The sequence below is a fragment of the Prosopis cineraria genome, unplaced genomic scaffold (assembly GCF_029017545.1).
Source record: "Prosopis cineraria cultivar Desert tree isolate PC_DT_omini unplaced genomic scaffold, ASM2901754v1 PC1, whole genome shotgun sequence".
In the NCBI taxonomy this organism is placed as follows: Eukaryota; Viridiplantae; Streptophyta; class Magnoliopsida; order Fabales; family Fabaceae; genus Prosopis; species Prosopis cineraria.
In genome coordinates, this window is record NW_026555332.1 from 46,169,567 (window position 1) to 46,193,322 (window position 23,756).

At 35.8% G+C, this 23,756-nt stretch overlaps 4 protein-coding genes across 5 annotated transcripts; 1 reads left to right on the forward strand and 3 right to left on the reverse strand.

Moving 5' to 3' along the window:
• Window positions 1-4,228: 4,228 nt before the first annotated feature.
• LOC129307112 (serine/arginine-rich splicing factor RS2Z33-like) lies at window positions 4,229-7,733 on the forward strand. 2 transcript variants are annotated; one of them, XM_054947982.1, is made up of 7 exons: window positions 4,229-4,385; window positions 4,936-5,047; window positions 5,622-5,661; window positions 5,833-5,928; window positions 6,529-6,716; window positions 6,855-6,953; window positions 7,094-7,733. In XM_054947982.1, the coding sequence occupies exons 2-7, from the start codon at window positions 4,941-4,943 to the stop codon at window positions 7,458-7,460; spliced, it is 897 nt and encodes a 298-aa protein (XP_054803957.1). In that variant the 5' UTR covers window positions 4,229-4,385; window positions 4,936-4,940; the 3' UTR covers window positions 7,461-7,733. The 2 variants fall into 2 exon arrangements, with proteins under 2 accessions (XP_054803957.1, XP_054803967.1); XM_054947992.1 differs by having other exon boundaries at window positions 4,371-4,385; window positions 5,381-5,661.
• A 442-nt stretch (window positions 7,734-8,175) lies between these two features.
• On the reverse strand, window positions 8,176-12,035 carry LOC129302061 (uncharacterized; the record flags this gene model as incomplete). The annotated part of the gene is made up of 4 exons (XM_054940732.1): window positions 8,176-8,599; window positions 9,110-9,308; window positions 11,324-11,499; window positions 11,876-12,035. Coding segments are annotated over 4 exons (756 nt in total), but the record flags the coding sequence as incomplete, so codon positions are not given.
• Window positions 12,036-17,542: 5,507 nt separating this feature from the next.
• Window positions 17,543-18,767, reverse strand: LOC129287281 (dirigent protein 17-like). Its single transcript, XM_054923499.1, has one exon. It carries the CDS (start codon window positions 18,331-18,333, stop codon window positions 17,839-17,841), a length of 495 nt encoding a protein of 164 aa, XP_054779474.1. The 5' UTR covers window positions 18,334-18,767; the 3' UTR covers window positions 17,543-17,838.
• On the reverse strand, window positions 18,439-21,109 carry LOC129287275 (pentatricopeptide repeat-containing protein At2g37320). Its single transcript, XM_054923488.1, has 2 exons — window positions 20,948-21,109; window positions 18,439-20,835 (listed from the first exon to the last, which is right to left on the reverse strand). Exon 2 carries the CDS (start codon window positions 20,357-20,359, stop codon window positions 18,794-18,796), a length of 1,566 nt encoding a protein of 521 aa, XP_054779463.1. The 5' UTR covers window positions 20,360-20,835; window positions 20,948-21,109; the 3' UTR covers window positions 18,439-18,793.
• Between the last annotated feature and the right edge of the window lie 2,647 nt (window positions 21,110-23,756).

The window sequence follows — 23,756 nt, forward strand, 5'->3', positions numbered from 1 at the left end:
TCTTGTAATTACCATAGAGATCATGGTTAAGTGTGATTTAGTAAGGGTGAACTTACAATTTGACTTTGTGATCTCAAGCGATTGTATCAATTTTTTGGTCAAGGCAAGTATGAGAAGTAAGGTTTAGGTATAATCTTTGCTGAACACACCATGAAAGGATATGATGTGGGTTGGGTGTTGGATCTTAGAGCTAAGGTTATGGCAGAGGGCACACCACGTGGGGTCGTAGATATAAATCTATACTACTTATTAACCCATATTGACACACAAATCCATGGTCATTAAGAATGGCCAGGGATAAAAGAGTCAAACTAAATTTAAATAAATACTTTTTGAAAATAGGATCCCAATGAAAATCAATTTTCAAAAACATTAAGTTCAAAACAATGCATTATATAAGAGTTATTGGCAAACGAAAGAAAAATATAACTTACTAGTGAGGATTACACTCCTTTCACAGAATCTAAATACTTACGTTACAATTGAAATCTCAACTCAACAATTCAATCAATAAGTTATTGGAAGTCAAATGGCATATTTTTAGACCATAGTTTAATCATGAATATCATCGTTAAAATCATACAAAGGTGTCAATCACAATTTTGCTAGCCCAATCACAAGTCCATAAGAAACAGATTAATAAAAATGGCTAGACATCCCATATTCAATAATATATCAACACAATAATATTACTAGTCCAAATATAGACTCTCATGAGTTTGGTTCACAAAAAGGTTAAGCAAATAACAAACCATAATCACAAATTCAATTATAATAATAGATGCATAATATGTCCCTAAGTTGGCAATAAATATATATTCTATTACATAAAGATAAAGGAGGCTATAAAAGGTGCAATCTAACTCTAGGTCTCCAGGTCCTTTCCTTTACCACTACCCTAAGCGTTATTTATAAATATTAATCGTAGGGTGAGACAAATATATCAAATATCAAGGAATCCTAACTTCTAACATATATAGGCATAGCATTAAGGGCATGTAAAACCAACAAAATACAATATTAAATCATAATAAAATATCTAAATATGCATGATCAATTAATTTTTCTTTATATCCTTCTTATTTCTTTTGACTGAGTCCATTAACAATAATTTATAATAGGACCAATCTGTGTGACTGAATTAGCTCAAGTTTTCTATTTTTAGAGGGGTAACTCTATCAAAGGTTATCACTTCCTAACTTGAACCATGGACTCTCCCTACTAATCGAATTCCAATAGGTGTCATAATCATTGTCAATAACACATACCTACTCTTATAGTGAGTATCACCAGCTAAGCTAAAGCCATACCAAACTCTCATCAAATAGACACCACAACTATCTAACATTAAGAGCTACCTAAGTGTTATCTATGCCACATGAACTGATAATATTATAATATAATCTCCTAATTAAGTAAACTCCCACCCATTTCATTTCTCAATTATGCCATCAATATGCTTAATTTACGTGCATAATGTTACATTATCTATTGCCAACAAATTCATGCCTCGATCATCATACTCTAGTTCATAAACATATATGCATATTTCTCATAAAATCTCACATCATGCTTGTAAAGATCAAGATATAAAGTTTACACAATTAACTAAAACTTTCCATAATTAAATTCACACTCACTTTACATATTGTCTAAAATATTCAAAGAGCATTCTCTCTTTTTCTCTCACACACATACACATCACAATTTCTAAATACCATAAAAGTACTTAAACAAGCATATGAGAGAATTTATGTTTATGGTTACCTCTATCGCCTAAGTCTCTCAAAAGAGACATCTATAGATTCAATTCAATTACAAGCTTTCAAATGCTTTAAGAGCTTAAAAGAGTTTAGTCTACAATTAGATTAATAAAAACATAAATACAATAATAATTTCACCATTTTTATAAAGGTTAATATACAATTTGAACCCTGAACTATAGGTTCAGGAGTTATTTGAACCTTAAACTTTTAAAAGGTTCTTTTTGAACCTTAAATAATTAAAGCTAGAATAATTTCACCCCACCATTAAATTTAAACAAATGTCCATCAGTTTTTTTAAAAAATAGGGCATAATGTGTAATTTTTCTCAAATAGAGTAGGGGAGAGAGGGACAATGAAATTTGATAAAAATTGTACATTATGTCTTAATTTTTAAAAGACTAGCAGATGTTTGTTTAAATTTAATGGTGGGGTGAAACTACCTTAACCTTAATTGTTTAGAATTTAGAATGTACCTTTTAAAAGTTTAAAGTTCAAATTATCTTTGAACCTATAGTTCAAAAATTAAATTGCATTTTAACCCTTTTTCTAACTATCCATTTTTACTCAAAAATTTCATTTTTTTTAGATAACCTTGCTATCCAATAATTCCATTAGCTTTATTAGATGCTAATAAGTTTAACAAAACCGATTAATCGCTAACATAACCCTCACCTTACTCGTTTCCAACTTAAGGTTTACTCAAATTAACAAAAAATTTGGATAAAATACCTAAATAAATCATATACATTGTTCTAACAATTCTATTTCATCCATTTATACCAGCCAAAACTTCTCCCATAGTTAAAAATACAAGAAATTTGAAATTATAGGAAATCCCAAATCTCACACTATCAAAAATTTGAAAATAAAGAGAAGAAATGTGCTAAAAAAATATTTAAGAAATTTATATATTCTTAAAAAAATTCAAATCACACTAAAAATATCACATAATGGAACCTAATTACAAAACTTACTACCTCTCAACGATACTGTGTGTGACACGTGTTCTCCCGTCTCTTCGTTGTTGTGAAACGAAATGGAACAAGGAAGTAAAAGAACCCATCTCTTCTTTGTCCCGTTTGAAAAAAAATGTTTGATTTCCCTCAAATTAGGGTATAATTTTGCTCCTAAACTATTATCAAAAGGACAATGTTACTCATAAACTACTCATCACAGCAATGTTATCCTTAAACTAATTAAATCAGACTAATATTGCCCCTATTGTTTAAAACTCATAAACATTCGTTAATTGTAATTAGTGAGACCAACTTTTTATAATTTCTCTCTAATTAACAGATGTTTATGTTTCTTAAATGGCAGGAACAACATTACTCTAATCTAATTATTTTAGGGGCAACATTGTTATTATAAATAATTTAAGAGTAAAATTATACCTTAACCCTTCCTTCTTTTTACTTTTCATTCCTCTCTCATTTTATACACACATATCTAACTCATTTAATTATTTGCTTTTTCTTATATGTATATATATATATATATTCCTAAACTCTCCAAAATTTAAAAGATTGAGTTGAGTTTAGGTGTTTTATTGAAATAAATTTTTATAATATTAAGATAATTATGATATGTTAAGTTAGAAATATATCTTTAATAATTTAATTTAATTTCATCTAACCTTATTCATTTATAAAGATGACTTAAAATTAAAGTTTTCATAATTTAACCCCACAATAATCCCAATAAATTATTGGTTTATTTTAATTTCTTAGTTTACATTTTAGGAATGTTACAGTAGCTAAAGGAGCTGAACTTATGAACACGAAATTCATGGCCATTAGGAGCCCTATTTCGCTCGATGACGTCGATAAAACACTTGAACTCTTCCCACCATTTTGGAGCTCAATTTTGGACCCATTGTCGGTGGGTTATTGATCATGTTGAGCAGTTTGAAGGTTGTGGTGGAGTTGATTGGCAGCTAAATGACGACGACAGAGGAGGAATCGTGGCCGTTGAGGATGTTGTGCTAGAAAAATTGGAAATGGCTAAGCTTTTGTTTTGTGATCAAGGAGCTTCCGATCAATTGAATGAATGAAGTCACGCAAAGAAGAGGGTAAAGGAGAGTAGAAAGAAGATGGAGATGAAGGATCAATGTTTTTTTCGCGAGAAAAAAAGATAAAAATGCTTGTCGAAAGAGGAAGATGGAGCAGAGCAGCAGGAGGATATTTGCATATGCTTTTTTCTTAATTTTCTTTAAAAATAGCATGTGGTTGTCACGTAACAATTAAAGTCAAATGCACGATCAATTTTGATGACAGGATAAAATTACTTTTTCTAAAAAAAAATTTTAGAATAAAAATCTTACAAATAAAAGTTTAGAATATTAAATGTTTTTGAAAAAAAAAATGACAACTGTTTTGCCTTTATTTTTTTAAACATCTCATCCGAAAAAATCTGTATATGCAAATTAAAAAAGACGCGGAATATGCGGGGATGCTTAGATCAAGCCTAGTCGTATCGTGGCCGTCAAAGGTTTTCGGGGCTCCGAAAACAGACAAGATATCGCGAAGGACAGAATCATTGCATCGGCGTTCGATAGGGTTACGATACGGACAGAGAGCAGACTACAGAGCAATCCCTTCTGTCAACGACAACCTCTAGGTGCGTCCTCTTTCAACCTCTTCCATTTTCCCTTGGATCTGCCATCTAATTAGCAATTTCATGACTTCGTCTACTTCATCACTTTTCGATTGATTTTCGGATTTTGCAATCTAGGTCTTATTTTATAGCTCCATTTCAATTTAAAATCGCACAAGCTTTTCTCGATGCTAACTTTGGGTTTAAAATTGGTTTAGGGGGTGTTTCTGGATTTAGGTGGAAAGCTGGTTGTTTTCGTTTATTCTCTCTTGAAATTGAATGCAGGATGACGATCATGGCAATACTACCTAGGAGTTTAGGCGTTAACTGAATTGCTTCTTTTCATACTAGACCTTTTTTTTTTTAAATCAATTGTATGATAGAGGGCTGGATTAATCTTTTGTGTACATATCCCATCATTTGTTCTTTACTTTCGTACTGACAGTGGAATAGAGTATGTGTTTCCTTTCCTCCTCCCGCTTTTATTCAATCGTTTTCAGCCAAAGAAACGGGTCAATTTTATGGTGTCTTTCTTACTGTTGTTCTCGGGTCTCTAACATGGTTCTTTTCTCAGCAAAAATGCCTCGTTATGACGATAAATACGGTAATACCCGTTTGTATGTGGGACGTTTGTCCTCAAGGACGCGTTCACGTGACCTGGACAGGCTCTTTGGCAGATATGGGAGGTAATGTCATTGTTTAATTTAATCGTAATCAATCATTTAATTATTCATTGCTATCTCTGTTTTTGCTCTCCACAAAAATGCATTTTGTCATCAGTTTTCATTGAAAGTAGCATGGATTCAAAGTTCCTCTTCGGCGTTCTGTTCTGGATCAGCAAGGGACCTATATTAGTGTTTCACTTGTCTGGGGTGTTATGTCATTAGGATAAGTGGATAACATTCAGGTTTTTGGCTAAGCATATTTTGCGCTTGGATTTATATTGGTTACTCGTCATATTATGCGTGGGAATGATATTCCCTAGGTGTCATGTTTTAACTTGAATGATCTTGTTGAAGGTTTCTGGGGTTTTGCCTAAACCTGGAAGGTCTGTGGTAGGAGGGTGGCCTTGGTGGAATTCGTGGAAATTCCTTCCGAGTGTTGACTTTGGCGATTCTTTCTCTAATGTTATTGCGTGTTTTTATGGAAATGGCAACAATCACAAACTGGTGTTTAGTTCGTCTTTGAGGGGTGAAGTACATTACACTTGCAGTACTTGTCTACTGATGGCCTTACTGTTTCTGGAAACCATTTCCGCAGAATTCGAGGTGTGGATATGAAGCATGATTACGCCTTTGTTGTAAGTTGTTGCTCTTGCCTTTTCCTCACTCATTTATTTGTTTTCAAGTTGATTTCTTCTTGTGCCTTGACTCAAGGTTGTCTCCCAGTGTCTGCTTGAGGGGGTTCAATTATAAGCAATGGCGAGAATGTCTATTGGTTTTCTGCTTTGTTTCTCACAATTTTTGGACAGGAATTTAGTGATCCCCGAGATGCAGATGATGCAAGATATAACTTAGATGGCCGTGAGGTGGAGGGGAGTCGCATCATTGTCGAATTTGCAAAAGGGGTATGGGTTAATTCTGCAATTCTTATAATGTAAAATCTCTTTTTTATACTTATATGTAGGGTGTTTTATTTTTATTAAAGCAATTATAGTCATTTATCTGCAAAAAAATAATTCTTTCCTCAAATATGTGCCTTTGGCTTTGCTTTCTTAGTGGATAACATTGTTGCATAGTGATTGGCATTTGAGAATGTAAGTAATTGTCATTTTATTATTCCCTTTAGTAGTCCTATTTAAACATTCACTGTTCATATTGTGTCAGTTATTACATCTCTTTCTTTTACACCGTGTTCACTTTTTGGAGCTGTTATCTTTAGATGGCACTCCAAATTGAAATAATTTCTTGTGCACTTATTGAATACATGCTGTGATATTGGATCTGTAGCGTCCTCTTTTGTTGCCAGTGACTTGCGTGTAAAACCCATGCACTTAATGTAATATCAAAACATTTTTATTCATATTATCTATTATAAATGCCCGTTCCCTAATTTTTTTTAAACTTGTTTGACTTTCATCTTACTCTATGCCTTGTTTGCTTGAATACCTTTGGCATCCATAAATATTTATTGCTTAAATACCTTTGCCGGCTTTGTAACTATTTAGGGTCCTCGTGGTTCTCGAGAATACTTGGGTAGAGGTCCTCCTCCGGGATCTGGGCGCTGCTTTAACTGTGGTATTGATGGCCACTGGGCTCGGGATTGCAAAGCTGGAGACTGGAAGAATAAGTGTTACCGCTGTGGGGAAAGAGGTCATATAGAACGAAACTGCAAGAACAGTCCCAAGAAAATGAGGTAGAAACGTGTTGTGGGAATTCTGAGCAATTGTTGCTTTCTTTTATGTTCATGTTTTCAACATTATTCCTACTGTTCTACTGATGTTCCTGTGGTTTCTATTATTGAAAGAAATATCAATTTGACTTGTTTGTGCAGTGGTCATGGTCGAAGTTATTCTCGTTCGCCTGTCAGGTCACGTTCTCCTCGTCGTGGCAGAAGCCGGGATCGTAGTTACAGCCGAGACCGCAGCTACAGGTAGAACTCTCTAATACTGAAGTTTAATCAATACGGTGGCATTGCTGAGACTCTGAATCGATAGGCTTATGTTACAGTATAGATTTGTTTTGAAAAACATTGGCTTATCCCACATGTTTGGTTGCTTCTGACCATGCCAGCCAATCAAGATCCCCTGTCCGCAGAGAACGCAGCCCTGTTCGTGAAGATAGATCAGAGTCTCCCCGCTACAGAAGTCCAGAACCCAAGAATAGTCCTCCATCTGCCAAGACAAGGAACGATAGCCCTACTTTAGATGAAGGCAATCAACAGGAGAGAGAGGACATGTCTCCTGGGAATGGTGGGCTGACCACCCGGCAAGATGGATCTGACTATAGTGATGGTCCTAGAAGAAGGAGCAGAAGTAGAAGCCCTGTTAGCCCAAAAACTAATGGTGGTGGCCGCAGTGCTAGCCCTAGGGATGATAGGAGCCCCATTGACGATGACGACGACACCCGCCATTCTCCAAGGGGCAGCGAGTCACCTTGAAGCGCCATTCTGGGAATGATTTATGTGCTTCCTTTTTGAAATTATCCGTCTATGTGCTTGGAGGAGACAATTGGTTTCGAGGCATTTTGGCAATAATGTGTCTCTGCCATTTGCGACATTTTTTTTCTTTGGTTTTTGTCCCTTTTGTTTTCGTTTTTTTTTTAAACGTGCCAACCATTATTGATACTAGATTTATCTGTTGTAAAATGATTCTAAGAATGAAATATTAGAACTGATCAAATTATATATATGTTTGAAAATTACTTGTTCGAACATCTGTTGACGAAGATATTTTTGGCAAATTGATTTTAGAGCTACAGAATTATACTTGGGTTGTGGCTTTATTATTAGTCGACTAGTCGATGGAATCTTTGTGGCTCTTGTTCATTTATTTTGTTTTCTCAAGTCTCAAGGCATCGCTCATCACCTAACGTCCACTTACGGAGGAAAGTCATTGTAATGTCTTGAAAGTCTGCATTCGCAGTATTTGATACACATCACTGCATATTTCTTCTCTAATTTTGACTGTTCTGATCCTGGTACCTTCCAAACAATCAGCATCTTGGAATGAGAGTAATACCGTTGTTTTACTACCTTTTAAAAGCCAAATTACCTTTTCTTTCCTTTCCACGGGACCTTCCTAGATAAGAAGGGAAGATGAAAGTCCTCATATCGGCAGCATATCCTTTCTTTAGGTGAATAACCATAATCAAAATTTGTATCAAAAAACCATATCATTTCTTGTTTGTTTCTGCTACAAAATAGCCCCATATATACATAAATAGCACACATTTCTTATTTTCTTTTCATTTTGAACTACCTACGGTGAGGTTTGTTTAACCTAGAAAACTCGTCTCGCCAGCTTCCGTTGACAAAATTTGAGATGAATCTCCTGCGCAAAAGTTACAAATACATATATCATATATTGTCAATGCCCAGCTCATCTTCAATGTCGTCCCCGTCCTCAAATAACTTCAGAAACCGAGCCTGATCCTGCTCCCTCTTCTTCTTTTGCCAGTATTTATAAGCACCAACAACTCCAAGAATCATTATAGTTGAGCCCAAAACACTTAGCAAGACAACAACTGCTATGTGCATCCTTTTTTTACCATGGGGCTTTCCCGATGCAGAGCCAGAACCTAGAAATTGAAATACATATAAATATTATTACCATTGGGACGAAAACGAAATTATAGAGATAACCAACGCGAACAGAAGTTCATAGCCATACATGCATACTTGAAATAAAGGTGCTCTACATAGAGGAAAAAGGAAAAAAGGAAAATTGCTGCCTTGCTTGCTTTTTGAAAGACTCGAAAATTTTCAAAATAATTCAGGAGGTTATGGTTCATTGAGCAACGCAAGAAAACTAGATAAAAGCTTAGGCAGATGCCTCATAAATCCATAGGTTGACAAATGGCCACATATAAGAATTGATTATCAAAAATAGTTTGGGACATGAGGTATCATAATTTTCATCAAAGAAAAAATGGTACTTCTGATGGCTCAAAACAAATTTTGCAATGACACGTCATGAGTTAAAAATGCTTCTGCTGGAGGCTTTAATCTAATCAGAGGGACCTGGTTCTAAAGGTCAATAGTATGGATGCAGTAAGAGGAACTTTTAAAGGGTGAAAGAAGTTACTCACCATTAGCATATGTTAAGCACTTTGGACATAGAAATGTAGCTTTAAATTCTTTTTCTTCATGTCGAGTGTATTTACCATGAGGGGAAGTAAAATCAGAAGGACAAAATTCCCATTCGTCAAATTTATCATCTGCGCCAATGAGGTCTTTCTCATAGAATCCACATCGCTTGCACTTTTTATTCAAAAAGTGAGTCAAAGGCTGGAAACAAGCTGCAAAATCTCAGAAATTGCTTCAACCAGTGGAACATGTAATAACAGATGCTAATTATTTTGAATAAAGGATTCTAGCATGCAGATCAAGTAACATAATCACTAAGGCCTCATTTGGTTTATTGGAAAGATTTTTGAAGAAATGGGAACATGGCTGGAAAACGAAATAAAAATGAATTCTAAAGGAATGTTTGGTATGTAAGAAAAATTAAACGGAATGCTGATATAACACCCTCCTATATTTGCTTGCTTCCTTCTACTGCAACCTCCTCCACACACTAGAAGGTCTTTTACTTTGGTGCTGTCCTTCCCTTTGTGTTCAATCTACTTTTTCTACTCCTCACAGATCTGGCTTTGAGGGCCAAGAGAGAGAGAGAATATTGGTGAAGGAGAAGGAGAATCATGTGTAAGAGAAAGAAAAGAAGCCACAGTTGGTCGTTCACCAAAATCCAACGAGCTTGTTGTGGTCTATTTTGGAAGTCCTTCTGTTGCTGTCTTACTGGCAAAGAGGGGAAGGTTTTTTGGGGTTAGGTTTTTTCTTTTAGAAAAAATTTATTTTAAATAGTGGTGTTACATCTTTTCAGATGGGAGTGAAAGGATTTGTGGTTTGAAGAGGAGTTGGGTATTAAAATTTATTTCATGTGACAGGGTAATTTAGTCACAAAAGTTCGCTTCCCAAGAACAAAAGAGAGTTCCCATCGGACCCCCTAAGGAAGCCAAATCCCAACATTTAAAGGAATTTTGACTTTTCCACGACACATTTTTGATGCATAACAAGCCAAGGAAATAATATTGAATGGGGCCTAACGGTACGTTTAAGAGTTGGCAGGAGGAATTGGAGAGCAAGAAAGGGAAGGGCAAGAAAGGGAAGGGATGGTTAAATGATAATTTATGTTGCACTCGTTTCATATAATCTCTCTCTTACAAATTCCCTCAAATGGGGGGAACTTTTAAGTTATAACTAAAGAATCATTAATTGCCCCCCATTCCTAATTAATAATTCTCAGACAAGCAAAAGGTTTTAATGTTACGAATTATTTCAGAACATACCATAAGAGTGTACGTGTGAGTGGATTGCAGCTATTCACATGTTAGCTTGTGATTATACACAAATATAAAATAGTCAGCTGTCAGCTAGTCATTTCGGTACTGAAATGAACTTATGGATGTAAGCCAAAACATGAAATGAATTGGCTTGCCATCTCAGCATCGCACTATATACATATTCCAATTTCAGAATTCACAGCCAGAAGTGCACATAGAAGATAACCTTTAATGGAGAACCGTACAAACATATCAGCTCTAATGAGGACACAGTTTTTTGAAAAGTTAAATTGCACACTGTAAACAAACGAACACAAGTTCAATGAATCAGATCAAGGTGTGAGCTCGAAATTATCACACCCAAGAGGGGGGGAAAGTCTTTCTTTTCGAGCCTTCAAAACATCATGTCCTTATTAATACCACTACCACAACATTTTGAATGAAAAACGGAAATAGTTGCTTCTGTTATGATAAAGAAAACAACATGGATGCAGATTTATATCAGTTATCAGATTATCCAAGGAAAAGGTGACAAATGTATGATGTCTTACAATTTGATAGGTAAGATATTAGAAACTGATAAGATATGAACGAAATTATCATTACAAAAACCATACTTTGTCAAGGAGAATAAGAGAGGGCAGACAATATGAGACACTGTGATTAGGTTACTGATTTTACAGAGGAGAATCCTATTATATTATGTTCGGCAGTCAGTTTTCATTTATTATGAAAAATGTTCCAAATTCTGTAATGAGAAATAGACAACGCAAAATCTAATGTAGCTAAACAATGATAGAACTTGCGATAAAAAAGGCATTGATTCCAATTCCAAATCTATCACATGGATTGTAGACTCAATAAGCAAAGCTGTATAAATATTGCATAGATAGACGACAAACCACAAGAGCAGCTAAGCGAAAACCAAGATGAAGAGATAAGATATATATAAAAAGGAACCTGCCAGGATTCCTCGCCCTTAAAAGTATATAAGACGTGAGCTTCCTTGACATCGGGCAGTATCGTCTTGTTCTCCCCCTTGCATGTGAAATAAACAGTAGGGGTCGCTTTCAGCCATTCATGTGTTTCATAGATCTCAATTGATTTCAGCGTGACAACTGCAGAAAATATCAATCCTGTGCAATAAATGGCAGAAGCCACCACAGTGAATGATCCACCAAAACAACTGATCCACTTTCAATCAAACAACAGTAACAATAGCCAAAAAAGACCACAGAATTTTACAGATCTCCACCAAATGGAATTCTGCGTGCACATTTTTTCACTCATACATACAAGATTCAGGAATCAATCATTAAAAAAAAAAAACAAAGAAAAAGAAAAGTCGTCTACATCTGCGGAAATCTTACCTGGAAAATAGCTGAACAATATGCAACATGGTAGAAGAAAAATAGGAGCCCTAGAATTCAGCAGGTGCCAAAAAGACATGGCCAAAAGGAAGAAAGAAGAAAGAAAGAATCTGCTAACTAATAATTAAAAAAATTAGCATACGAAATCTGGAATGAAGAGGGCGAGCTAGCTGAACTGGATCAGGAATATGGCGGGAGGCAGCACCAGGCTGCTCGCTCCGTTTTGAAATATAATACAATAGAGGCAAATCAGGTGTGGGGGATTCCCATCTTCCGGTGGCGTTTGGGAGTCGAGGCGAATATTATCGGCCGAAGGTTATGTCATGTTTATGAGATGAGAGCGAGGCTCTAGAGTATAATTTTCACAAAAGATGTCGCCACGTCATATTCGCCCCTGCCCGTGCCGTCCTCGATGCCTCGTGCTGTCGTCCCAGAAGGTGCGCTTTTGTGTTCGCATAATAGAATTATTGAATGCTAAACAAATTTAATAATTTTAATGGAATTAGAAATTTAAAATTTTGTAGAATTTGTAATTGTAATTTATTAAATAGATAAGGAATAATGTTTTATGATTACATACAGGTGCTTTTTTATTGGAGACATTACTATTCAAAACATCGATGTAGCATTAAATATGTATGTTTTTCTTTGCAGAAGTTTAAATCCTAATCCGTCGAGGTGTAAATTCAAACAACGGTCGCAAAAATATTCATACGTCTTATATTGATATTTCATGATCTATGACTCAAATGTCTAAGAAACTTTTATTTGAGTGGACATGTATCTTTAGGCAAGGAAAGATAGAAGGCAACGAGAATGGAAGTGATGAGACGGAGTAAAGGTTGGAAGTTGGCTGTGTCTTTTTATTTTTGTTCTTGTTTAGTTTTTCCAGCGTATCAAAAAAATAATAATAATAAAGGTGGAAGTTGCAGTTGGTAATCCGTAACCTTCGGAGAGTTCGGGCCTCCGTCAACTTGCTCATTTTTTTCAACAATGTTTCTCCCATCCATACCCACCGTCCCTCTCCGATGGAACCAACCTCAACGTCCAAACCCAAATGCACTTCATCCTCTCTCTATCAGTCTATCTTTATCCTTCATCATCATTCTCCTTTTCCATTCCCTCCCCCTCATCTCCGCTCTCAAACCCGACGGACACCGTTCAAAGGAGGTCCAACCGGCAAAGCTGTTCAGATGGGGTCGTGGACCGGACGCGCCGCCGTCTGATCACAATCACCCGTATCTAGGTGGCGCAGGAGTTCATGACGGTGCACGATGGATTCGCAAGCAATAAGAAGAGCCTCTGCACAAGATGGGACGAGATGTCGAGATGATGACGGAGCGATACGGCGGCCGCAGGATGATCCACTCGGATGTTCTAGAGGGCAATGCGGAGACATTATTTCATTTGTAGAGTCAACCGGTCTTTTTCGGTCAGTCTGTATAGCTACAGAATCTTAGTTGTTAGGCTGGTGAGTGGTGACAAACGTGGATAGTAAGGACTTGAAGAACTCGTTCAAATGATGCTCAAGAATTGTGATTTTAATTCAGTATCTGCATTCTGCAGAGTTATCATCGAACTAGCTTTTAGGTCCACGTTTTATCTCCGTGGCAGTCTGCACTCTTGTTGTTCTTAGTTAAAATTAAAATTGAGAACAGTTTAGAGGTGAGTTTTTCTATCTGGTCCCATCTATATGATATATAGAAGTAGGGGTGTAAAGCTAAATGCTGGTGCATTCTGTGATTTTACAGCAACACGGCATTGGTGTCATGCATCTTGGTTTGTGACATTAATTTATTGTGACATTAATTTAATAATTAGTTAATTCTCTCCCTATTTAAAAATATAAAATATTTTTAATCGAATCTCATATCCTAATAAATTAGTTATTTATTTTTAAACTAACCTTATCTTTTTATATTTATCCCTATTAAATACTTTATAATAAATATAAATTCATTATTAATAAGAACACTTTAAAAAAAAACAATAATTACATCCTAAAAAACTAAAAATACCTTATTTTTTTAGCATCCAACTCCTTAAACAATGTCTTATATTTATTTATGGAGGGGGTATATCTTACATTTTGATTTGATTCTTTTTTTTAAAAAAATCAAAATATATACGATTGATTGAAGTTTTAAAAACAAATTCGATCCTATTAATTATTTATGCAATTGACTATAGGCATATTTGAAACGATCAAGATATGTTTCTTATTAATTACAATTGCATGTTAATTTAGTTGGTGGTAATTTAAAAAATGGTCCTTATGTCGCCCGGATGTATTATTAGTCTCTAACCTATATCTATAATTTATAATCTATTGTAATTATGGTCAGATGGATGCTCTAGATCAACACTACCCATCTGACTTTTTATCTTTTTCTATGTTAATTTTTTTAATATGATATAGTTAAAAAAAAGTAAATAATAATGTGGATCTGCAATAAAAGAGGTATATGTTGGAACTACAAAAAATAAATTGCCAATATGAACTTTATAATTAAAAAAGAACAAAACATTTTGACCTCCCCTTTATTTTATCTTAATTAATAATATATCTATTTTATTTTCGAAACCTGTACAAACTTGTTTGAACCAAAATTAGCACGCCCAGCCCAAATGGTATAATTCATAGAGGCCTAGATCGAAAAGGGATTATACTCAACTCATTAGCATACCAACCTTGTATGTATAAGTGGAACGGTGTGTTTTAAGAGAAAGATTAACAAAGTCATGCCTATTTTGCCTACTCCCTAAGATTCTCGGTACACTCACACTCAACGCTCCACAAGATGAAGTGTCTCTCAGGAATTCCAAGGCATGAACAGTTACTTGCTCCTGAAGGTACTAAAATTGAATTTAAAATGAGCGCATCGTTGCCACTATAAATAGGAAACAAGCGCACTTAATGTTGTACTCTTGACCCTGCATTACTTAATCTCGCCCGGCATGACTTACTTTCCTTGTGTAAACTTAGCTCCCTATGCTAGTTTCGCAGTTGTTTTTCCCTCTTTGTCTTCACGGAGTGCCCAGTTGTATTCGTTTTCTAGTAATGCTATTGAGCTTCATGCTTAATTACAATGCACCCTTCATTGTTCTCGTACATCACTTAACTTTCCAAAGAATTGTAACTCACTCTATTGAGGATTCGCTCCTCTAGTATGCTTAACACACACCCTAAAGGTCACAACACTCCAACCCCTTCATTGAAAGTTAGGCCAACATAATATTTTGGCATACCCGAGAGGACCTATGCATGTATACTAATGACACCACCACGAATTGAATATTTTGAATAAGAAAATAACTTCTCTAAACCTGATGACTTGAAAGATTGTCATAAGTATTAGGCTCCTTAAAAGCTATCAATCTGGGAACCATAAAACAACAACAACAACAACAAGCCTTTATCCCACTAGGTGGGGTCGGCTACATGGATTGCAAGACGCCATTGTGTTCTATCATTTATTAAGCTTTTAGAAATATTATTAATTAAGAGAAATCTGGGAACCATAATACATAAAAATCTACTCATAGATCACCACCCACAGAGAGTCAGAGATCCACGCTCCAATAAAGTCATGGATTGATGCATCATTAAAATCAAAGTATTGGGGCTCCCCAAGAGTCAATAATTTGGGAACCAAAACACCTAGAGATCCACTCATAGATCACCCCTTATGTAGATCTAGTGATCCACGCTCCAATAGTCGTGGATCGATGCACCCTTAGAATTAAAGTACTAGGCTCCCCAAGAGCCAATAATCTAAAGATACGCTCATAGATTACCACCTATGAAGAGCTAAAGATCCGCACTTTAAAGATCTACCCTATAAAAGAGTCATGGATCCAGCCAAAATGGAACCACATTCTTATAGACCAGTATGAAACCACACTCTTGAATGAAAAAATAATAAAAATTATTCCAAATCTTAGGATTTGGAATGTGATACTATAGGCATAGTACACCAGTCAACTCCATTACAATCTATGAACAAGTATGGTGAATAGAGCTCTGAGGTGCAACCTAGCTTTCTAGCCACGCATTAGAACCCTAAATAGATATTAGGAACTTTGCAACATATCAGAGAGCATTAAGCAATGATCCAATATGCTCAAGGACAATTCATCATAGCTATAGTTGAGTATTGTAAATGTTTTGAGCAAGATATGCTATATAGAGCTGAGATTGACAAGTTTGAGACCCAGCTTTGCCACAAACACTTCAAGAAAAAAATGCTTGCAAATAAATCAGAGAGCTCAACTAAAAGAAGAATCTCTCAAGAGTTACAATGAATCCCTTAAGAGCATATCAAAAGAGCTCAAGGGGTAGTCGTCTTGTGACTTCAAGGATGAACTTTATGAAGATGATGAGTTAGAGGTTGACTCCTGGCCTTTGAAACCAAGAATATCCAAAAAGCTTGAGAGGCACTCTTCTTATGACTCAAACGATAAGCTTGGCAAGGATGATGAACCAGAGGCCGACTCTTGACCTTTAGAACCTAGCTTATTTGAAAAGCTTGAGGACCGTCTTTCTGATGACTCCAAGTTTGAGTTCTGTAAGGATGATAAGTTAGAGATTGACTTATAGCCTTCAAAACCAACTATAAATGAAGAGCCCAAGGGGCAACTCTTTGAGAGTACCCAACTATCTTGGACTAATGAACCAAAGGCGAACTTCACGCCTTAGGAATTAAATTGAGAGCAAGATTCACACCTAAAGCCTTTCATTGAAAAGGAGCTAGCTCCTTAAGCTGGCTCCCCAAGTTCCATGTCACATACGTTAGGAATAACTAAAAGATGGAACAATTCAAGTATTTATACAAATTTGGCCTATGATGAACTTGGCCACATTTGTTTCGGGGGTAATTATTTGGATTAAAATATGATTTTTTTTTTGTCCAAGCCTGATCATTTAGGCTAAAATCCAATTTGTGACTCAAGCCTAACTATTTGGGCTAAAAGTCCACCAAAGTCTTCTAGAAAGGAGGAAGTTATGAAAAGAGTTAGTCAAGCAATGCACCAATTAAAAGTAGAAGTAAAGGAAGTTTTAGAAAAAATTGCAGCTAGTAGTCTTAATTTAAAGGTGGAGTCAAAGAAAAACTACCACTTTGAGCTTATAAAAAGGAAGCCACCACACACACACACACTATCTAATCAACTCTACAAACTACACACATCTCTACAAACAATTTTTCTGAACACTTCAACAACTCAGTTCCAAAATTTACTTGCCTAATGTAAAAATTTGACCATGTATCATCCTTTACTTTGTCTAGTGCGACTCTTTTTATCCTTCAAAAAATTTAATATAGTGTTCTAAGCGTGCCAAACATTAGTAGAGAGCAGTGAGTTCTCCAGCAACCAATAAAATGTCATCTCTTAGCAAAACAATAGTAACAATGCACCAATGCCTTTTCTTTTAGTTTTTCATCTATTATTTCCTCTAATTTCTCTTTTATCATCATCAATATCATATATGCTCTCACCATACAAGTCTCACGTGTTTCTCCAATTTTATTCCTTTATTTTCTTTATTTTTAAACACTTGTTTGGAAAATTTGTGGTAAAAGACCTTAGGAATTCACTTGATTAAAATCTTTTCCCTCCATTTTATTTTATCTAATTTGAGAGTTAATATTCCCTTGCATTACTTGGGATATAAAATCAAGTTTGTAAACATACATTTTTCAACCCATAACACGTTTATTCTCATAAACGCCTCCAATCACGAGAACATTCCGAGAAAAAATTGCGAAACTAATGGGAGAAGAAAGAGATGAAAGAAATAACAGACATATGAAAATGTAGAAAAGCATTACATAACGAATCTGGAAACATCATGGTTTTGTAGCAACGAACAACTATGCACAGCTAAAAAGTAATATTTCTTCTTGATGCAGCTGAACACGCTGCAACTCAGCAACTAACTAGAATACAACACACCTAGAGAAAACGTCAAAATCTGGGACAAATCCCCCGATCACATTCTTTCCTACAGAACACCGTCGGAAGCTTTTCATTTTTAGAAGCTAACTTGCTCTTGTAATAAGCCATAGTTTAACGGTCCCTCTCAACAAACTACGATCCTCCCCGTTATAGTAGTGTGGTCATCTTTCCTTTACTGGGAGTGCGTTTGACCTCAGGGTTTTGTGAATTAGACACAATCTTTCCGGACTTATGAATAGGTTTCTTGTATTTTCGATAGACAATCCTCTGTGCCAACGATTTGAGTGGAATTGTAACGTCCAAAGGCAGGAGAATCTCTTCCAACTCCTGCCAATCAAGATCTTCAGAGTCACCATCCTCATAAAGAACCCTGAACCATCCAGTTTGTTTGTCAAATTGCAGCACTACACCCGAATAATACCGCCCCATAAACAGCTTTAGAACTTCTCTTCCTTCCAACCATTCACCTAAACCTGAATGCACTGGTGCTTCAACAGTGCTCGAAGTCTTATGCAAAGCAGGAGTGCTTTCACTAGGGATAATGTCAGGCACCCCATTAATTATAATAGCAGGCTCTCCTGGTAACTCAAAAACTGCTGTTGCTGAGGCATCTGATTTTTGCTGGCTTCCTCCACCCTCCATTTCAGAGGTTCTTTCTGATAAATCTACAGAGAGTAAAAAACTTAGTAATATGAAAAAGCAATATATGCTTGCAGCTTTAGAAAGATTGAAACTCAGATCATGAACTGAGGAAATAAATTACAATTCCGGACAAAATTAAACGAACAACCAAAACAGATCACAAGGTCGTATGAAACTTGGTAATTGGTATTGCCATGAAATGCGAATGCCTTTCTCTCTGTAGTCCTGAGAGCTATGCTTGCTCACAAGTAATTCGCACCAAGAGATATGAAAAGGAGAGATCAAGATATCTTGCCATTCCAGGTTTGTAATATTATCTCATCTGGAGAAAGTTTAGATTCTGATAGCCCCATCAAGTCATTCATCTTTTCTTCACTGCTTCCCTGCAAGCATAGGGGATGCTTGAAATACTAGAAAGCCTTGCGATGTATCTAGGCTAATGCAGAAGGACCAACTAGTTCTATGAAAACATAACATCTTCCTCCTCGGGCATCTGTGGAAGGCCTGAACTTCTCATGTGATCTATTAGACTACCGATTACTGTAACGATCTCAGCCATTCTACTGTTTGACTTATCTTCTACTCCAAATCTCTGGACTTCATTTTTAATTTCAATCCAACTATAACCAGGATTTGTTTTCAACCCCTTCTCTTTCATCATTTTTCGCACTCGTGCTGCTTGATCCCACCAGCCTGCACTGGCATACAAATTGGCCAGTTGAAGAAGTGTTGCAGGGCAGCCCGGTTCAAGCAATAACCTGCTCTCTGCTGCCTGGATGCCAATCCATACACTTCCATGAAGCCTAGAGGATGAAAGTAGCGAACCCCACATTACAGCATTAGGGTAAACAGGCATGTTTTGGATGAAATCTTGTGCCTCAAGAAGCAAGCCAGCCCGGCCAAGAAGATCAATAATACATGAATAATGATCTAATTCTGGGTTTAGGCCATGTTCAGCCATTAAGTTAAAGTATAGCCAACCTTCTTTAACAAGTCCTGCATGCCGACATGAAGATAACACACCAAGGAAAGTTATGGCATCTGGACTAACACCTTGCAATTGCATCTTTTCAAAAAGATCAATAGCCTCTTTTGCGTGCCCATGCTGTGCATATCCTGCTATCATGGAATTCCACGTGATAACATCCCTATCTTTCATGTGTTCAAATATGTACAAGGCATCTTGGATCACTCCACATTTGCAATACATACTGACAAGAGCATTGTCAATGTGGAGATGAGCATAAAAGCCCATTTGAATTATTTGACAATGAGCACTTCTCCCCTGTCCAAGTGCACCACTGCCCGTACAAGCACTCAAAATGCTTGTATATGTGAACTCGTTAGGCTTCAATGCTGATTTTCTCATACCATGGAAGAGCTCCAAACACTTGTCAATGTGAGACTCTTGTGCAAACGCAGCTATAATTGCTGTCCATAACACCACATTTCTGATACGCATTTCTTCAAAGGCCCGATAAGCATCTTCTAACAAGGCACATTTACTGTATAAACTTACCAAAGAACTTCCAACATATAAATTAGCAATATAGCCAGTAATTATTGCTAGGCAATGATATTGAAGACCCCCAAAAAGGTCACGCTTGGACCCACATGTGCTCACAGCATGAGACAAAAGGTGTGCATCGACTCCTGTTGCTTGTTCCCGCTGATCAAGATGAATAGAAATCAGATTCTCAATCCGCAGGTCTGAGGATGGGACAATTTTGCTGACTGCATCCCTGATTTCAGTCATATCCTGCACACCAGCAGGATTAACCTTAACAAGTGCTTTTGCATTGCTTTCCAGCGTGCTCTCAATAAGCCGAAGATGGCTTTGCAGATTCTTTGTACCTCCTGTCTTGATGTTTAAAAGGCTCAGAACTCCTAGTGCATTAGCTAACTCGTTTTTCTCTCCTCTAAATGCAAATTTGTGGGAAGAGAAAGACCTCAGGAAAGAAAGAGGTTGCAAAACATGACAAGAATTCTTCTTGAGACATTTTTGAACAAGAAGAAAAAGAATCATCCCACAATCCCCGATTGAAGCCAATGAAGTAAGTCAACATAGAACTAGTGCTGAAAAATCATGCACCCCACTAATTACAATACCAGGGTAACTCAAACATCTCTGTTGCTAGAGTATCTGCTGCCAGATGATTTCTTATCCTTTCCATTTCAATGAGTTGCCATATTCTAGAATACAGACACGGTATACCCCCTAAAAAACCAATGATATTGATAGGCAAAAGATCCCTATAGTGACACAGTGTTCTTTTTTTTGGGTAGCGAGTAAAAATGGGTCCCTAAACATATCTAAGTGTTGTGCCTGACTTGTAAAAACATAATAGAGATATAAAATATTTATAGGTCTGATGAACATAATTTGTCGGGACGTATCATTCTCTCCTTTTGGGGGAGGACTCGCCAATTACGAACTGATGTTCCTTAATCCTTTTCCTTGTCCACCCTGCTAAGCGTGGCACCTCCAATTACTTCTTTTCCCTTTTCATATAGAGAGATTGAGTGGGTACAGAATCTCTCATCAAAAGATCCATAATTTCACAGAGCACACTTGAACAATGAAAGTTGGAGTTAAGCTTTCAATGAACCTTACCAGGGAGAGAAAGACGGTGGCAGGACGTCAGCGACCGGCGAACTGATGGGCAGCGGCGGAGATGAGGTGCAAGGTGTGGGATTTTTCCTGGATTTAAGAATTGAGGGGCAGGATAGGGAGGAGTGGAAAGTTCTTCTTCCCCTCTCAGATTTGTTTTGCTAATCTTTTTTTATTAGCTGTTTTAATGATCTTATTAAACGGGATCGGGTTGATTAACTGTTTTCGGCCCCACTTTGATTACCATTTACTTGGTGAGTTTTGGGTTCGGCGCTCATGTCTCAACAAAAATTTCGACCATCCAGATTATATAAAAATAAAATTTATAATTTTTTTATAAATACATTCATCATCAATTTAAATAATATTGATTTAATATGAAACTCTAAATAATTAAAGTTATAATTTTCATAAACTGACTATCTAGATGTATTTTGAATAGTGCAGATTTAATATTAATTTTTCTATAATTTTTATTTTAATAAATATAAAATTAAAAAAATAAAAACTTTAAATCTAAACCTTATAAATAAAAATTTAATATTAAATCTGATTTGTTTAGAATATATTTAAATAATTAATTTATAAAAATTGTAATATTCAATTGAACTACTCAAATTAAATCAATATTATTTAAATTAATGATAAATATATTTGTTAAAAAATATGGTACTCAGCAAGCTGAAGACGGATCCATGAGTTTTTCTGCCCCACTTTCATTCGAATTAAATGTATATTTTGAAAATTTATCAAATTTGATTTAAAGATCCAAATCTGCAATAATTTCTTCTTTACCCTCTTTTGTAAAATAGAAAAGCCAACTTCTTTAGTAAAAAGAAGAAATGTCAAAAATTGAAATGTTTTTGAATCCGGAAAACTTGCTATTGATAATCCACGAGTCGTAACACGACAATTAAATAAATACATAAAAAGCAAAAAATAATTTTTTGCCAGCAAAAAATTTCAATATCAAACTGCTTTTTTTAAAAAAAGGTGCTCCATATATTTTCTTGGAGGAAATGTGCTCCATATTATTGAATATTCGAATTATATCTCAATTTTTGCTGAACTTAAAATGAAAGAAAAAAAATAGAGAGAAAAGAAAACACTAATAAATCATATTGGAATATATTAAAAAAATTTACATTAATTAACTAAATAATAAATTGAATGCATATAACTTTAAGCTTGGCCTTAAATTGGTTTAAGTTATTGTAATAGAAGCACGAACTTAATATGTGTGCGGCACCGAATTTTATAAAGTTTAATTATAGACAAGTATAAGGATTTGGATTTGGTGATTGTATTTAATTTAAACACTGAGTGCCTTTATTATCTGAGCTGTTAAAATTTATATTAATATTTTAAATTTATATTTCACTTGATATTAATAAATGAGTGAGTGCATCTGAATTATTAATGTAAATTTCGACGACTCAAATGATATAGATACTCAGTGCTTGTATTAAATACAGTCATTGAATCCAAATAATAAATACAATGGTATGCTTTTGCTTGATTTGCAGTACATCTTTTATTATTTTTTCTTGAACTTCTAACAAGGTTTGGAGCTTAAAAAGATCTTGTAATATGCGTATGTGTTGAAATTAATGAACTATTAATGCAGACACTTGGATAATAGATTTTCTGTTAACGTACAATTTAAGTTGTTCCGATCTTGGTTTGATCCACCTTAATGCTGAGTTTTTGTTTTTGTTTTTTTTTTTTCGGTACAAAAGAAGGGCAGAGCCATTAAATGGGATTGCCATCCCAAGCACTCATTGTCAACAATTTCCTTCAGTAAAAAGGGAGAGACGCATAAAGTCTTGAATCATATTCAAGGCTTCCTTAGCCAAATGACCTGCCACCATATTCAGTAGCCTCGGCACACATTGAAACACAAGTGACCGCTGAAAATTCCTCATGCGTAAGATTTCCAGCCGACCGAACTGCAGAAAGCATGCGTTGTTGCGTCAGTCAATGTTTTACAGTCACTTTCCAAAATAACCCGTTGGAAGCCCATGTTCCCTGCCAATGATAATCCCTGCAATACTGCCCATTCTTCACCTTCAAGAGGGGTACAAATTCCAATCCACATTAAATTTCAGTCGAAAACCTCTGCAGGATGTTTCCAATTATGTGGGGAGATGCACATTATATTCTGATTACGTGGTCGGGGTTCATTCAACGTTACAAAATTCTTCCATATCTTCAGAATTACAGAGAGGCTCCATTAAGGGGAAACTCTCAAAATAGTTTTTGGGCCTACGGAGTTTGAGGCTCGAGACTCACGTCTTCTCACGCTGCTTCCTGCTTCAGACCGACATATCATTAGGTCCGTGTTGCTGCTTTCCTTAAAATAAAAAACAAATCTATTAATAATAATAATAATAATAAAAACTACATGCTAGTTAAGATCTGTGACAACTTCCTCTTATTTTCCGCAGCCTTCCTATAATAATATGAAGGTTGATAAAAATACAATAACTCAGCCACTAATGAATCCAAGGGGCCATTCCCCCCCCCCCAAAAAAAAAAAAAACTCCTAGCCTAAACCATCCTTGATAAATAGAAAATTTTTATTTATAAAACATCTTGAAATCAATTCCCCTCCCCCCAATTTTAGATAAAATTTCAGTTTTGGCCCCCCACATGATCATATCTTTATTCGTCTTGCTGCCAGCCCAGTCTTTTGCATTTCTAACCCAGGAAAAAAAAAAGGAACAATAATTTGAGTTGCGTGCATGCATGACGTCTAGGGGAATATACCCCTCTCTGTACAAAAGCATCCTGATAGCAAATTACGCTAACT